The sequence below is a fragment of the Varroa destructor genome, unplaced genomic scaffold (genome assembly GCF_002443255.2).
Source record: "Varroa destructor unplaced genomic scaffold, Vdes_3.0 BEIS01000002.1, whole genome shotgun sequence".
In the NCBI taxonomy this organism is placed as follows: domain Eukaryota; kingdom Metazoa; phylum Arthropoda; class Arachnida; order Mesostigmata; family Varroidae; genus Varroa; species Varroa destructor.
The window spans coordinates 47,780,416-47,797,128 of NW_019211455.1; the positions used below are offsets into that span (position 1 = coordinate 47,780,416).

General features: G+C 41.3%; 1 protein-coding gene and 1 long non-coding RNA gene across 2 annotated transcripts; one reads left to right on the forward strand and one right to left on the reverse strand.

Moving 5' to 3' along the window:
- Window positions 1-17: 17 nt before the first annotated feature.
- Window positions 18-7,911, reverse strand: LOC147757916 (uncharacterized). Its single transcript, XM_086980725.1, has 2 exons — window positions 7,586-7,911; window positions 18-4,631 (listed from the first exon to the last, which is right to left on the reverse strand). The coding sequence occupies exon 2, from the start codon at window positions 2,693-2,695 to the stop codon at window positions 1,160-1,162; it is 1,536 nt and encodes a 511-aa protein (XP_086836851.1). The 5' UTR covers window positions 2,696-4,631; window positions 7,586-7,911; the 3' UTR covers window positions 18-1,159.
- Window positions 7,912-11,662: 3,751 nt separating this feature from the next.
- LOC147757917 (uncharacterized) lies at window positions 11,663-16,517 on the forward strand. Its single transcript, XR_015320461.1, has 2 exons — window positions 11,663-12,211; window positions 12,926-16,517. It is a non-coding gene; the product is annotated as an uncharacterized LOC147757917 (long non-coding RNA).
- Window positions 16,518-16,713: the final 196 nt, after the last annotated feature.

Sequence of the window (16,713 nt, forward strand, 5' to 3'; positions counted from 1 at the left end):
GTATCATAGCTGTGAAATGATCCTTGTAAATTTGCAGAATACACATTGTCCAGTCAATGTTATGGCTTTGAGCTAGGTCTAGGCTAATGACGCTTCCATCGGAACGCAGTTTTCTGACCTAAATTCTACATACGTGCTGTATCTCGAAGACGGCGTTCAAAGAACAGGGAAATCAGGCTCAAATTAAGTCACTGGACTGCGTTCTTTGGCGCATAAAGACTTTTAAAAATATTCACAGTAATTAATTAAATTCGTCTTTCACTTAGCCTTTACTGTTCGTTCATTCTTACGTAGTAGTAAACAATCCACAGATTTATACCACATTTTTTCATTAACACAGGCCCATGCTCACTCTAATTATACTAACAGTGTGTCGGAAGCAACGAAATCTTGTGAAATTTACACGTCTGAAAACTGGCATGTAGGGATCTATCGGACAGTTCAACGGATTTAACATAACACAAAGAATTGCATGCAAATTTGGATTTCACCAAAACTAGGCTCATTAGTTGAATTCGTTGCTGGGTCAAGAGAAGGCCTAGAAAAAAAGAATTAAGAACATTGCACCGTTTCACACCTACGTGACCAGAGCCAAACACACAGTCACGCTCAGTTAATTTCCCATTCACACACGCTCTTGTTTGTCGCTTGCCATAGACTTACTGTACGAAGGTCCCAGTTCATTTCTTATCACATCAACATCAGTCCAGAAAGCGCCGTCATATCTGCTTAATATGGGCGTATTTACGTTAAGAACTTTTATCGGTTATTATCTACAAAGAATATAAAGGTTAAAAATATCCATAATCATCTGTAATACTTTCGGTGGTAGTCAATGGCATTTTTGATCGTTTCTGTTCGTCCACGATACTAATGTCGGCTTCGACCCAACTTGGATTGGTATCCACTTATATATTTAGCTATACTATCCACCTGAAGACCATTCTGCTGTTTTCTGACGCTTCGATACTCTTAACTTGTTCCTGCTATTAGTTTTCGGCCCATATCTTAAACGCCACAGTGGAGCCAGTGTATATGGTGATGTATTGTTTGTCGGTACCAGATCCGATCGAGGGAAACAGGGCTCGAATCAATGACCTCCTGTATTGAGGTTATTCTTAGTAGGCCCAGTTTTGAACATTGTAAATGGCCATAGCCTTTAAACGAGGCAATCTCTGTTCGTCGATAGAAACACGGCGGCAAGAGCTGGATCGTTGTCAACGTGTGTCGTCGTGTTCCGCTGTTGGTGAACACTACTCGGGTTGTTATTGTTGTTGCTGTTGTTATTGCTGCTGCTGCTGCTGCTGTTGTTGTTGTTGTTGTTGTGGGTCTTGTGTACGTGTCGAGGAGCATCTGTCCTCGAGTTCACATGTACAAGACACGTGCAATGAATCGACTCTTCACCTTCGACAGGATGTGGAGGCGGAGGCTGTGCATTCGATCCAACGGTGGCTGTTCCTCCAGCACTCAAACTCGACGCTGTGCCGAACGGAAGCCGACGAAAATATAACGACTTCGCATCACCGAACTTCACGTCACCAAACGACCACATCTCATACAGACAGCCCGGTTTGCCACTGCCAGCGCTTCCTTTTCCAGTCCGGACCGGATTTGTCAAACATTTCTTCAGAGTGTACCGATGCGGGAAGCGATGGTCGTGCTTTTTACCGCGCATCGTCGCCGCGACGACAATCAATGAGAAGACACTTGCGCCACAACACGAGCCAATCAATATATAGGCGACATGAGCCGTCGTCAGCTTGAACTTCTTCGGCACCGGCTCATTAAGCGGCCGTCGCTCGAGCATCGTTGTACGATTGTTGTAGCCGCTGGTCGTACGGAGGTCGTCTCGCTTGAATGTGACGATGTGTGTACGCTGAGGCGCGGATCCGCTAACGGAATGATCCGGCCTGACGTCGTCGCTGTTTACGTCCTCTTCGCTTGGTAGATCCGTCGTTGTGGTGGACGTTGACGTCGATTTTCGTAAATGGTAGTTTCGCAAGGCAATCTTGAGTTTTTCAACGTTCGTATTCGATTTGAGCACGCGTGGCGAAATCGTTGACGTCGGCGTCGCTTCGGAGGCCTCGATATCATCAGATTCAAAGCTTTCGTCCACTGGCGTGCTATGTGTTGGGCGAACTGTTGTTGATCGAAACATGTTCACGTACTGGACACGTCTGGGACGCTTAGTTGTCGTCATGGGAGCTGACATGGGATTACGCGGTGGCGGCGGCGGGAGGGTCGTATGTGGCCACGTATTCACCGTACCGACGTGTCGTGGCGGTAGCGTAATCGGTCGCTGATTAGTTTCGAGGAAATGCCGCGTCAGCACAGTTTTGCAAGGCACTGCTCGTCGAAAGGGGCTCTGATTTTCGATATACACGTTGGCGTTCTCGCTGAGACTGCGACAGAGCGCAGCCAATGAATCCATCTGACGACGCAACTCCAATTCGACGTCTAGCGGCATGGCAGCATGATTCTGTGTCGGACGGTGTACCGGTGGAACTAGGGGCCGATTGCTCTGGAAGTAGAATTCATACGAGTTACCTCGACGAAATTCGTCTGGTAGAAGCGGGTTAGCTGATGCAGACGAAAGTTTGGTGTCCGATAACTGAAGTGCGGCAATCATAACCAGGGTGATGATCAACTGGCCGAACCACTTAGATAGCGGTACTCTCCTTAGCATGGTCAACATTTTTGTCCAGGCCCGGTTTGTTTTATAGCTTCTTTTCGTTTTGTCTTTGCAGCCGTATGGCTATAGGGCTATAGCCTTAAGGCAATACTTTCGTTCGTTAATCCTGTCTCCCGTTGACGATCACATCTCTTATAGTTGGTGTCGCTAAACAAACAACAAGTTCAACCAGCACATAAGCCCTATACCTACATGAAAGTTCTACACCTACCACAATCACTGAATCAGAGATAATAAGATATCCAACATTTGTTGCGCTTCGCACCACTATAAACCTGTGGAGCTTATACCAGTTATCCAAAAAGTACATTTTCGTTGCAACACATTCCAGTGTCACCATGGAAACACTGCATAGCATTCATTACTTAATTGTCACATTGACCATATATTTACGAAAATGCACAGTCACCATCATTCAGCTGTTTTGTAGTTATCGCAGTTTATACGAAGACATAATTGTTTACGTCCACCCGACTTACTAATCATGTCAATTGTTGTCTTCTCCGTTCGTCGGCTTGTCACTTTACGGACGACAACAGCTTCAACCAGCGTCAGTGTGGTTCGTCACTAATCACTACTCATTTCACGATCATTATTAATGTTACACATTATCGTTTTATCAGCACATTGGCAATAGCCTAACATTACCGGCTTAAGACAATCTGCAGCAGTGGATTAGCCGTGAATATACCGAGTGTAGTAGATGCTTTCTGATTAGACTGCGCCAGGAATACTCAGCAATCAGGCCAAAAAAAAACAAGATGCCTACGAAGAACAAACAGAATTGTGCCAAACTCAGCTGGCCTGCAGGTGGACCTTTCCTAGCACTAAGCTGGTTTGTAGTTTGTAGCAGATGCTAGTAGCGATTGCTGCTGACGGATATTCAGTAATCGCTTGGCCTGACTGCGGACGCAGAGATGCGCAGTGCTCGAACGACTGACGCATTCTGTCTGATTTGTAACGTGAATCCGTTTTGGGGGCTGAATTTTCGTTACGCGCTGGTGCGCGCGGTATTGTTGGCAGTGGCAGCCGCGGCTGTTGATCCAACTAATGCTGTTCTTTGTCAGTAGTGGCCACAGCGGCTGGTAACAGTGAACACAGGGAACGCTCGCGAACCCACAGTAGCAGCGTGGCGCTTGGGGGACTCAGCTGTTGCTGATATCGACGAAGGGGCAGAGCACCGCCAGAGGAAAGGGTCATGACGGCTATCTCTACCTGTTTAGTGCCGACATCTGCTGTTGCTGATACCACTCACTTCCCTAGTGGATAAGCCCGTTCTGGTTCTCGACAAAGTCTGACGATAGGGCTGCAATGGTGCTGCTATAAGCAATGCAAGCCGGATATCTAGATTGAAAGTTCATCACTAGAGGAAGACCGTTACTATATGCGAACCACTGTAGGTGTTTATGGACGCCTATAAGACTATCAGGCGCCTGAGGGTAGATATGCTCAGGAGGAGACCCGATTTGCCATATGTAGGTGATGGCTATGGACGAAACGGCGGTATTATGGAAGAGCACTTCATTTTTCCCCTTCTCCTAGCAAAAGTCTTGCTGACACCATACAATTAAGTAGAAGATCACACATCTGTAGTGGCGGAAGAAGCAGGCGGTCTGTATCGTAAGGGCAAGATTCCTCGCTGTTTGTCTGTTGGTCTATACGGCGACATGCCTGTTTGTAGGTCTGTTTCTCTGTGAGAAGTACCCTCGGCAGCTTTTATTACTTTGCGTTGTCCACGCCAGCACCTTCCCTCCTATCTGCTTATTTTTCGCATCTGTGTGACGGACAAATGCAGCGATGATTTACCATGACGATATAACCTCATACCACCTCAACGTTAAACCTCAAAGTCAACGGCCATTGGACGACTGCGGCAGCAGCGAAAACTGGTATCGTGGTAGCAGTTTCCAGCGTAACGGGCTCACGTATCCTCTCACGCCTGCGAGCAGAACATCAGTAATAACGATGATGTTTATGCTGATTCTGTGCTGTTCGTAAATGACAGACGGCGTAGCATGAGCTCTTGCTTTATTATAATAAATATATCAAGAATAATTATTGTTATTGTTGATGATTATTATTAAGGCAGCAGATAGGATTAGCAAGAAATAAAACGAACTGGTAGAAAGTTAGAGGAACGTATATATTATAACAGTTATGTGCAGAAGTGATAGGTTTGAGCAGCTGAATTGCAACGGCGGAGTCGATCGAGTTCATTTGCATCAGGAGCAAACCCCCATCATCAAGTGAAGGGGAATCGATATCTAGAACGATGAAACGAAAGCGACAGGCATTTCGATAGAGCGAGACCGAACCCATAGTGCTCGAACGGATCAACCTATGTGTGTGTATTTTTAGTATGTTAATAAATAGGTGTAAAGTAAACATAGGTTTCTCATTATAATTTGTTTCGAGGTTCTAGTATGAAAAACGGAAACAAAAACGAGTTTAGCGACGAGATACTCTGGTTTCTTGTGGCGCGACTAAATCTGTAACACTGCGAGGGTGGTTACTGCTGGTTTCAGCTAGCCAAGACATAATATGTGTTTTTAGTTTATATGAAAAAGTACAAAGCTGTATAGAATAGTTATCGGTTCTACGATGTTTCAGCCAAGCGCAATCAAATTTGAGAAGCTCAGCTGAAGAAAATGATCTTTCTGACACTTATCTAGCTTGTAATACAAAAGAAAAAAAAAAAACTGAAAAGTTTCTCTCGATATAATTTATGCGAAATTCAAAATGTATCGCAATATGTTTCAAAGAATCTAAGATCTAGCAACACTTTGCTCATTTATCTAGCCTCAAACATCCTTAATAAGATATAGTTCGTAGCAGCACAAAACTAAAACTCATCCTTATATCGGTGTACAGTGGCATGAAATGGTCGTACTGAACGATGAAACCCATGCGGTCGCGTCGACCCAAACAAACTGGGCCAATACATATTGCTGTTCAGTTACTTCATCTTAATCAGGATCAATGCAGGCCGTTCTATAAGCTGCCGAATCATTCGTTAACGTGGCCAAGTGGAAGGTACACAACGGAGTCGCCTGGCTACGGTAAGCTGAGCAAGGTCAAGTAGCTGATTCAGAAACAACGCTTGTTGAATTAGCAAAAGGGAAAAAACATATAGTAAAATAATAGTGAAAGGTGACCGAAGGGGAAGTAGCAACAATATTTGAATTAGTGCCGATATTAAACTGCTGGGATGAACTGGTGCATTCGATCTATGCTATGTCATTAATGTTTAGCCTGTCGATGACAACCAACCTGGTAGTCAGTAAACCCATTATGCTTCAAACGATGCTACCCTGCAGATACTGAAGGATGCAAGTGTGGACTAGATTGAGTTATTCCTCAAATGGGTCGAAAGCTAGAACTAGGGAAGGATAAGGTGCTAGCAGTCAGCGACGCTGCCCAAGGGGTCAACTACTTAATGTTAGAATGCGCAGTTACGCATATTCTGCATGAACTACTATATAGTTGAATTAATGAGTAACCTCTTGCGAATTTTAGTTCTAATAATATATATAAGATGGAGAACATGAAAAGGTTTGATCGGTTCTTCCAAGTTAGATCCTTTCAACGCAAGACTTGCAAACAACGCAAAAATTAGCTCTAGCGTTTGTTAATTATCTACGCCACTAGTTACAAAATCATATTTTCAGCTGTGGCTTAGTAATAGCTTAGAATTCTTAAAACCCTTAATATCAACCATCGTGACAGACATGAACTATATACAGGGCCCTTAATGTATTCGCGTTGGTAAACGTCCTTTGACGGGCGGTAGCTTTTTAGCTGGAGTATTCAAAACATTTGAGCACCTTGCACCGCACGAAAATAATACGATAGAATATCTGATAGATGTTGTCTGGCTCACTGAAGAGTTTTAGACAAACAGTCTACATCCACAGACAGAAACAAGCCCAGTTCTCTAGATCACAAGTATAGATATCTACTCGATTATATTGGCCAGATTACATATCAATAATAACGTAGTATTTTTAATAATATTGTAGTATTTTATGTCATGCTTTCAAAAGTAACTTCATTCCATATATATATATATATATATATATATGCCGCACTTATTTGTAGCCGATTAGGTAACTGTGGTTAGCTACGCACAGAAAATCATATTTTACCGAAACTCTTTTGTTTCGAAAAACCTTGTCTAATCGAGTCTTGATTCCAAGTGAAGATTCTCTATTTAACTAAATATACACAATTTAGAGCACTTGAGAAGTTCGACAAAATATCGCACTAGAAACTATACTGCTTCGTCGAAGACGCCCTCAGCAAGGTATACGGCTCGTTGTTCTGCCACATGATGCTCACCCGCCATTCATTCATACGTTCTCGTTAGGTAATAATGTACATCGTGGACAATGTATCGTTTCAGCTGGAAGATCGTCGTCAGGATACGAGGCAATCCAGCGATTCAGAAACACCAACTCTAGCCATTTATATGCCTAGCCGATGTTACTAAGCCGATGTATACTAAGTTAGTCTTCTGTGGAAATATCCTCAGTTGCTAGCGTCAGGGGGCCACCCCTATGGTACAGGAAGAAAAAGCATCCTATACGTATTAAGATTTATATTTCGAGCTTATAATCTTGCAAGTGGTGCTCTAACATATGAACTTTAGTTAAATATAATGACAAGTTCAAGCATTTGAAGAAACCGGGCTATGCAATGGCAATCAAACAGAATGGTCAACTTGCAGATCGAAAGTTCCGGGCGATCATCTGACAGATAGATCTTCTTCTTCTTCACTAAAGCGTATGAATAACTACTTTATTATGAAACGGCAAGCACGTTTTGTGAGAATGGTGATCTTACGATACCGAAATCATGATCTTATTATTATATTATGATATACTATATACATACCTAGCTAACCGATACACTGCTGTACTTCGGCGCTTGAATTATGTGCCAGCGCATCGAATAATGTATTTGAATGAACCCAAGGGTTTATATAAGGTTCGATAAGTTCAGAGCACATTCCCTTGCAAACGATGCCCGTTCGGGTAACCATCAGCTGAAGAACTGACAACGTAACACGGAACACTCAAATGAGACTCGATGGTTAAGAAGAGCCCGTGATATAGTCACGCAGATGAACGTTGATAAATGCTTGTTTCGTATAATTCAAATTGTTGACGCGCAAAACATTATCGATCAGATTCGTCATCAGTGAAGACATAGAGACTTGCCAGTGCTTTTTCGTCTGCTAGCGACAGTTGTCGCTACTTCGAATCGTCTTAGACGGAAAACAGCCGATGTCTGTTCTTTAGCTATGGAATCGGTGGCTAGCACAAGCGGCCAGTTATAGTACTGCAACAAAATATACTTAGCATAGGACAAAAGTCGAGTTAGAGCAGCGTACCACTGGCCAACAGTTCATCAAATTGCCGCTCTGAATTATTGAACCGCCTTAGGGCTCGTAACCACCCACAAGGGTTTCCAGTTTATGATAGTAGTGGATTGCCGCCGGGGCCAACCGGGTTTAATGAGCTTGGCAAATAATCTGCTTGCATAGATAACGTTATTCCCCTTCATTCGTCAAGTATTTGTTGAGAAGTTATGTAGCTCAAGCTAGCCATACGCAGACACGCCACTAAGTTGGTGCAAATTTACACACTAATTTTTTTCATACATCTAAAAATATGTCGCCATTTTATTGCAGATAATCGGGAATCCATAGCAGTATTGTATTAGATAACGTCTATTTCCTTCTTCCATTAGCCAGCTATCACTGATAAAGTCGCTAATAAGAGGAAAGTCTCGAACGAAGCATCACGACAATTGTTTTGATAGATAACGCCAAACGCTGTCTTTGCGCATCCTTATCGTTTTCAATAGTTTAGAAGACTGAATTGTGTCTAGCAGCTGCATTGATTACTACATTAAAACACTATGCTAATATATGACAGGCTTCAATACGCAAATTTCCACCAGCTACTAATGTTTTTCTTTCATGATTAAACCGTATATCAATAACGGCTCGTCGATCATTAACAGCTGGCGTTTGAATATCGCTAATTCGCTCGCTAAACCCTTAACTTATTTACAAAAATTGGCAGCATTTCCCGTGTCCTCCCGTAGTGGGAAGAGGGAAAAGTGGCCAAAGCGTATCGCTTGTATGCGGGAGAGGCATATGCAATGTCTACCGCAGCAGGCGCGGGAACTTAAGCGGTTCGAGAAAGAAACCTATCGTAGAGGACGGTAAGCTCTCAGGAGGCATCCAATGAATGGAGCATGACGCCAAACGTTTAAGTGTTAAATTCACCCCCGTTACGTTCCGATGAATAGCGTGTGAGTACAATAGGAGCGATGGACTAGCAGCACCCGATGCGCGGCCAAAACCGAATGGAAATTATAGCAGTAATCAAAATAACGCAGGTACTAAAACGTTATTAGTAAGCAAAGGGTATCACCAGCGAATTTTTACGATTAGCAGAAAAAATGGAGAAAACAAATTTGAATCAACTTGAATAGACGCTGTCATAATGAAGGATGGACACAATTTTCAGAAATTAATTTAAGCTTAGGCAAAGCATATTTGCAAGGCCGAACGTTCGATTCCATTTAGGCCTGCTCTAAGCGTAGTGGATATTTACACCGCAATGAAAAAAAGAACCATTAAAATATCGTCGATGACGTAATGTACCCTTTAATACTGGCAATAAATTAAGAAATCTTTGAGGGTAGCTTGTTTCTATCACACTGGATGGCATTACTAGGAATTAGAAAAATATTAGACAATTCTTGAGTTGAACAAATCAGGATTTTATCAGGGTTAGCGTGTCAGAATCCTGAAGCCTCCCATCAATTTCAAATTAATTGTTCATTAGGGAACAACAGATATTGTTTAGTCCAGTCAACGCATGCCACATTGCTACGTTTCAAGTGGCGTTCCGCTCCGACTCAAGCGCAGCTGATCATGTCCATAGTGCGATCATTTTATGAAATCGACTCTGGATGAGTGATTCCCTTTCTGTATTTTTAACGCTTGATATGGGCAGCTTTCGCTAGTCAATTCTACCGCGTAACCAAGATGGCGCGGCGTATCGTAAAAAATAAAATAACACAGTCTGGCGACAGTCGTCCACAAAAGCCAATCTTCCGAATTACCGATGAGTTATGATAGTGAAAGTCTACTGAGAACGACTACGAGATCACTTTTATATTTGACGTCCCAACTAAAACATCACATAGCTAAAAAGTGTATGATAATATGGAATTTTTGGGTATTATCGGCATGCTGATTTAGCTACTTAGAAAGGTCCCGGTCTGATCATCGCCCATCGGAGTCCCGCAATGTGACGTACTGTAAGAGACCTATATAACACCGATGAGAAAGCAACTACGTAATTCCACAGAAACATATGTATAATATGATGATGAAGAAATACATTTCCGATGGAATCACACATTGTTATATCGAAAAATAAGTGCCTTTTATTCTTTCGTTGAAAGCTTAGCATTTAAATGATAACTAATGTATTCTGCTGATGATCAAGCTCTGGGCTTACCCACCGCACAGCACAAACTTCTCAGAAAGATATTAGCTTAGATGCGTAAAGATTCCCATTTTGGCTGGCTATCCTGCAATTTTAAAGTCATAAATATAATCTGTTGCCAACGTATTTGGTAGTCCGATCAATAGATCAACAAATAAGACAAAGTGTGAGGTTCAGATATTCAGGCTCGTCACGCGATATCACTTCATCCGAAAAACAACAAAGCTGTCAGATGAACGAGGTTGATTTACCTAGCTGGTCGAGTGATTCGTAATGGTGATGGTTTTGACCGGCCAGCTTGCAAATACTACTAGATTCCAAGAAGGCCAATCGCCAGATATTGTGCGTATCCGGTAAATCAGAGTTGAAGTTATACCTATCTAATTCAGAGATCTGATTTCTGATTGAACTGTGTCGCATGTATGTGAAATTGAAATGTTGAAGTAAATCTGTAACGCTGTGAAATGCTGAAAATGCACTTGAAACAAAACAAATATTTATAATAAAGATATATTTTTCCGCTCGGCAAGTGTTTACCGTAAATTTCGGTTCTATATAGAAAAAAAAAAAAGTCAAACCTATGCGTAGTAAATGATCGTGTCCGTCGTCGGTAATTGTGCTCAAAAGTGCTACGAGCCCGTACGTACCGAAGTGACAGATGGAGCTCGTCTAATCAAAAAGAAAAACAAAAATAATACCACTTCATTGATACTGTAGTCATCTCTTATCTTCTACGTTCTACCATGGCCCGCATTGCTCCGTTTCTATATATGTAGTCTGCATCCCCGTCCATCAAAGTGGGTGAAAGCAAAATAATATAAGTGCCGTATAGGTCTCTCTTTTTATTTGCGGGACAAAGGAACTTCCTCTTTTGCCTCGTTGCTTCAGACCGACAATAATACCCCTACATAGCTAATCATGCGTTAGCTAAATGACACGTGAAACGCTAGCCGCCGCTTGAATTCAACCTCATATGGAAAAATCAAGTATATAAATAAAAAATTAATTTGGCCTGATGTACTCTGACAGATCGGCTGGCACGATTTCACATGCACGACCGTGTAAAGCGGTCAGGTGGGTCTTCATCGACAGACTTTATCCACAACCGCTAGCAGTTCTGGGTGTCTGAGCCTGACACAAGAAGCAGTTCTTTCGACAGCCCTTCCTGCCCTCTGCACGACCTGCAACTGGATGCTGATTCTTCAACTGATAACTTAATTACGTCGTTAAGTTAGTTCAGCCTCGTCGTCTAGACAGCCATCGTTCAAGCGGTTCCGTTGTCCACTTTATTCAACTCCGTCTTGATTCAACACCGCATTGGCCTACCGCTGTGCGTTCCGTGTTTTCTCGTTTAATATCTCTATGTTGAATCGTTGCCTCAATAGCAAGGCGTCAGCAGCATAGCTAATGAACATACCACTTCTTACAGTCGAGAACGAAACGCAAGACGTATGCCCAAACACATTTACCGAAAGCCACCAACGAATCAATGAAAAATTACAGCTAGTGATTGATCGAGCCATGAGGTCATGAATATCGCCTTGAATTCGCAATGATTCGGTCGACAACAATTCGACAAGCGTTCACTTGTGATGAAGCAGCCGAACTGATTGCAGCAGTATTTCGAAAACCGCTCGGATTGTCGCTAATGTACGAGGTCTCTGTACCGAGTATCACGCTTGACTAACTCTTATATCTTTTCCTGTTGATTTTTGGCTAGCTTGAACAATATCGCGAAGAAAACCTTTCTCGTATACATGGGGTTTGTTGGCATTGATTATTGTACTTTTTTATTATAACGGGAAGTGTTGTTATTGGGTTAGAAAGGGAGTGGCGGATAAAGAGATACCACGCGTCACAGGCAATGAATTGCGACTCGCGGTGTCTCTATCGGCGGCCAACTGGAGTTATTATTTTTCGGTCATTGGTTTTATCACTCAAAAATGCAGACTGTTATCAAGAAGCTGTCATAGCCAAATGTATAAAGCAGGTATTTAAAATTTGATGTATATAAGCTTCCGATGAAGACGTTATCTCTATTAAACTTTGGCAGTATTCGGTCAACAACGAGTAGCTTCACAGAGGCAATTCCTCTGAACTAGTACTGTTGTTGATATAGTGACAATATACAATTGTAGCAATTATATAATTAGATGCATTCTGGCTTTTCAAGGTCATTGATTGTCGTAGAACGGTTTTGCTGGTTAGATGTCAGTCTCCGAGATGAATGAAGTTTTTTACAGGTCCGGATAAGGTGTTACGGGAAGCCAATATCAAGTGTACAGTCCGTATTTTTTTCCTGTGTATACGAAGGCAATATAATTATGTAAAGTAACGTAGTAAACAGCTACATGTAATACACGGCCCTTTCGAGAGAAACCTGCATAATTACGAAAACTTCATTTGTAATAGTTCATTTGGTATCAGCGATTGATAACCTGTCATCCTTTATTCAGACTGGGTTACTTTGTACTCCCCAGTTCACCCAACTGGTAAAAAAAAGTCCAACTTCAAATTTCAAAAGCAATCTTCTAAAAGTTTCTGTGCAGAGTAATAATCTGACTTTGAATAATCGCAGTGAGCACATTCGTCAACGAGCCCTAACTTCTAAGTGCTTAAGTCAACGTACTAATATATTAAGATGCGTGCATGATTTTTCCGCGTATAGGTAACTATTGAGCTTCGTTCCATTTCTTTTTGGCAGAAGAGACTTCTGGGACGGATCAGTGTCCATCGAATTAACCGCTGTGACGTAATGATATACTGGAAACCACACAACACACACCCTGAAATTTGGCTGTCTATCAAGTTATCGTTTTCGAAACACCGCTAACGCTACCGTTGTTTGTATCTGCAAACGCGCGACGATAAGGGCCAACACAAAGAACCAAGCGGTGAGGAACTTGTTCTGACTATCACAATAATAAGGTTGCTGTCCTGTGAACTTTTGGATCGCCATTGTTTCGCTATATGCTTTTTTCCTTCAACGATAATTGGCGCTAAACAGCAAGTTACCTGACTTATGTTACTTTCGACTTCTTGGCGACTGGCTGTCTGTCGTTGCTAGGAAAAGTAGTAGCCCATACCGTGCTGCGGTTTCATTGTTTTGTTCTGATAAGCCGATATCATCGGTCTACTTCGTGTCCTACTTATGATCGATACAGGCTCCGTACCAAGAGTAACCTTTTGACTCCACGGGCATATTGGATATGATCGACCTGTTAATTTTTTTACTGCTATCAATGATTGCTCGCCATAGCACGAAGCACTGTCGAGTGTGTAAAAAAATACTGCTTAATTTGGTGAAAAGTGTATAATCTATTATATTTCGTGTCACAAATCGATGCTGTGGATAATTACGCGTATAGTAATTATTAATCGGATTTATCAAGTCTCATTTGTCGCTGTAATTTTTTACGATGCTAGTGGCAACCAGCTAAAAGTGACCGTGTAAGGATCAACTTTATGCTCTGTTCCGCAGGTTCCCGTAAGGCAAATTTAAGCTTGTTCTAGTTATCTTAATGTTGCTAGGCTTCTCGTACAAAACCTTCGAATCCAAACCAGCTCAGCAAAATCGATTCTAAAACGGTCAGCATAGTCTGCTTTCAAATACATTTATTTGTTATGTCCAGAGTAAATGTTTTTCACCATTTTGGGTAAATTAAACTTACATTTGTTAGCTTGATACCACAGAGTCGATGTTCGTCCTTACCTTAGTCGATAGCTACGCGTTCAGTATCGTTTATTATATTCCTCATCAAAGGATCTCCACTTGCGGCAATTGCTCTACAAATAATTCACAGCTGGAACAATAGACAGCGGTCGGTCAGCCTGTCTCCGAAACTACCATCAAAGCATACCAGATTTCTATCGCCATACGTGAAATAAGCCGCCTCACTGTATCATAGCTATATTGCAATGTTATAATCATTTATATTCTATACCATCTTTAATACGTTAACCTATTTCACGCTTGGTTTTACTTCACTGCGTGCTAAATATTTCTTATCGAAATTTTGGGTACTTTATATTAGAGAGTCACGCACGAGCAAACATTAAGTGCCGCCCCATCCCGATGTAAACATGTAATCATGTTAGTGCGGCCGAAATAGTTACGGTAGAACAAAATTTTTCTAAAGAAAACATAGTAAGTGGGTTCAGGTGTTCAGACCTGAATGTCTAATAGAAAAAAGCCATGCGGCATACCTTTAGTACTGGAGAACAACCTGCGTGATCAGTATAGCTCGGCGGTTGGGACTGCCGAAGCTGCCGTCAGAGAAGTGATGCTTCCGTAATAAAGTCAAGTCTCCCATTTTTTTTTTTTGATTTCTTCCAGAATCTTGTCGATCTGTTCTTTTCTCGTAAAAGGCCAAATATGTCTTACGTCAATAGGTATAACAGTTTCACCGTTTCAATTTTCCGTTTAATAACAAGGTGTACACTGAACCTTTTGAAAATTATATTTTGTATAATGACAAACAGTCGACCAGTGAACTTATGCTAAGTTTTACTACTGTTATGAGAATGCCGTATACCGACAGTGAATTTTCTAGCAAGCCAATATTGCTTGTTCTCACGAGCTGGCTATGTCCAATCACTTGCCCCTCAAACGAAACTATTGCAGAGAAAAGGTTCTAGGCTCAAATAGACTTTATTCAAACGTACAGATTGAGAAGTCGCCCTGATTTGCAGCGCCATGTTACGACATTACCCTTGAAACAAACACATTAACACTTAGGTATCTTCTGATGCTAGGGCGTGATACTTCAGATGTGCAGTTATGTTATAAATCTTGGCCAAGGTGCATTTCTCAATGGCCTGACTTAATTGTTTCATGTTATATTTAAATGCTTGTTCTATCCTTTCTTCATGTTCTATTGCGATAGCTTCACTATATCAGATAAATCAGACAAACATAGGATGACTATGATTTACCGATGTAATTGGAAATATGGAAGCCGCAAAGCGTGACGTTATCCAGGATCATTCGATTAGGTACTGGCTAAAAATGTTGGAAATGGAAAAAAAAGAGGCTAACAATAGGTCCATAACAATGATACAGTGTTTTTCTTCTAGTCTGTTCGTTTCGTCTGCGGTAGGGATCTTTTTTTTAAACCTAAACCTACCAGTGTGTCGTTGGAAGGGACGCAGCTTCAGTGAAGTTGTGCAGAGGAAACAACAATTTTATTATTCATTCATTTCAAAAAATAGTTTGTAGATAAGATGTTGATTGGAGCAATAGATAATTGCGATTAATTAATTCAAAATGATTCCCATTGTTTAAGTTCTTCTATCAGTGGGTACCTTTGCCCATTTTGCCCGTTACCTTTCAGTAATACGTAGTCTCTTTTGCTAGAGCCGTAGAACCAAACTGTATGATAGAACAAACCTGATTAGTAGCAGTTAAATATACGACATTACAACAACATACATATAATATAAGAACGGAATTAGCAGGGTTCATTGAAGTGAATCCATTTGTATCAAAAGCAATCTAATGCACGAGTGTCTGTATTTATTTTTTCGTTTATATATATATAATCCAATTCCGCTTGAAATAGAAAGCAAAATCTCTACCTACGCCTAAAATGAGTAAAATGACAGAGACAATCACTATTGCTTCTTGTAGATTCCACTTTTATGTTATTAATGGCTGCTGACTCATGAATTCCTTAAGTTAGGATAAAACGGTAGTGGTTTTTTTTTTCAAGGTGACCGGTAAGATACACAGATACTAATATCTGTATGGCCATCCGCAGTAGGCATCAAAACATTCGGGCACCCCATGCGATATGAATGCTAACTTAACTTAAAATGTTCCATTACGATGAAAGGAGGAGGATTCGTTTAGAAATGTTAAAAAAGAGATAGATCGATCTGTAATATCCACACGCAGGATCTCAAGCACCCATTCTTTTACCTGATATGGCCCTGTGATCATACCCTGATATGGCGTAGTATTATCATATCGTCCTTTCACATATTTATACGTACGTGACTAACTTATACCATATATATGGTATATAACTTATACCATATATATAGCATCACACACAATACGAAAGGCTGCTTAGTAACAAAATTTCACACCAAACATACTATGGCATTTTATGAGCATCTTACGACGTACTATAATGCAGGAACATCTCAATCTTTTTTTTTTTTTTTCTATAAGGCTTCGAAATGGGCCGGCTGTTATAGAGACCTGCATTAGGTGTTCCGGCAGATAGGAATTTTCATAAAATGGGAATACTATATATTTAGTAATTAAAAAAAAAAATTACAGTTAACGAAAACGAAGAGCAACGCTTTTTTGTGTTTCATTGTACAGGTTTTTCCGTATATCATTGATGTAATATTCGGTGACTGTTATTATTATTATAAGCCCTTATCAAGTCTTTCTATGGTCCCAAAGACGTTTCAGGTTCATATGCATATATATATATATGCTTTGGGCCGATATCAGGGGGTTTTCGCAGATGAGCTCACTGA

Excerpts from the sequence above, each read along its gene's own strand:
- LOC147757916 (XM_086980725.1), bottom strand. The coding sequence starts at position 2,695 with ATGTTGACCATGCTAAGGAGAGTACCGCTATCTAAGTGGTTCGGCCAG.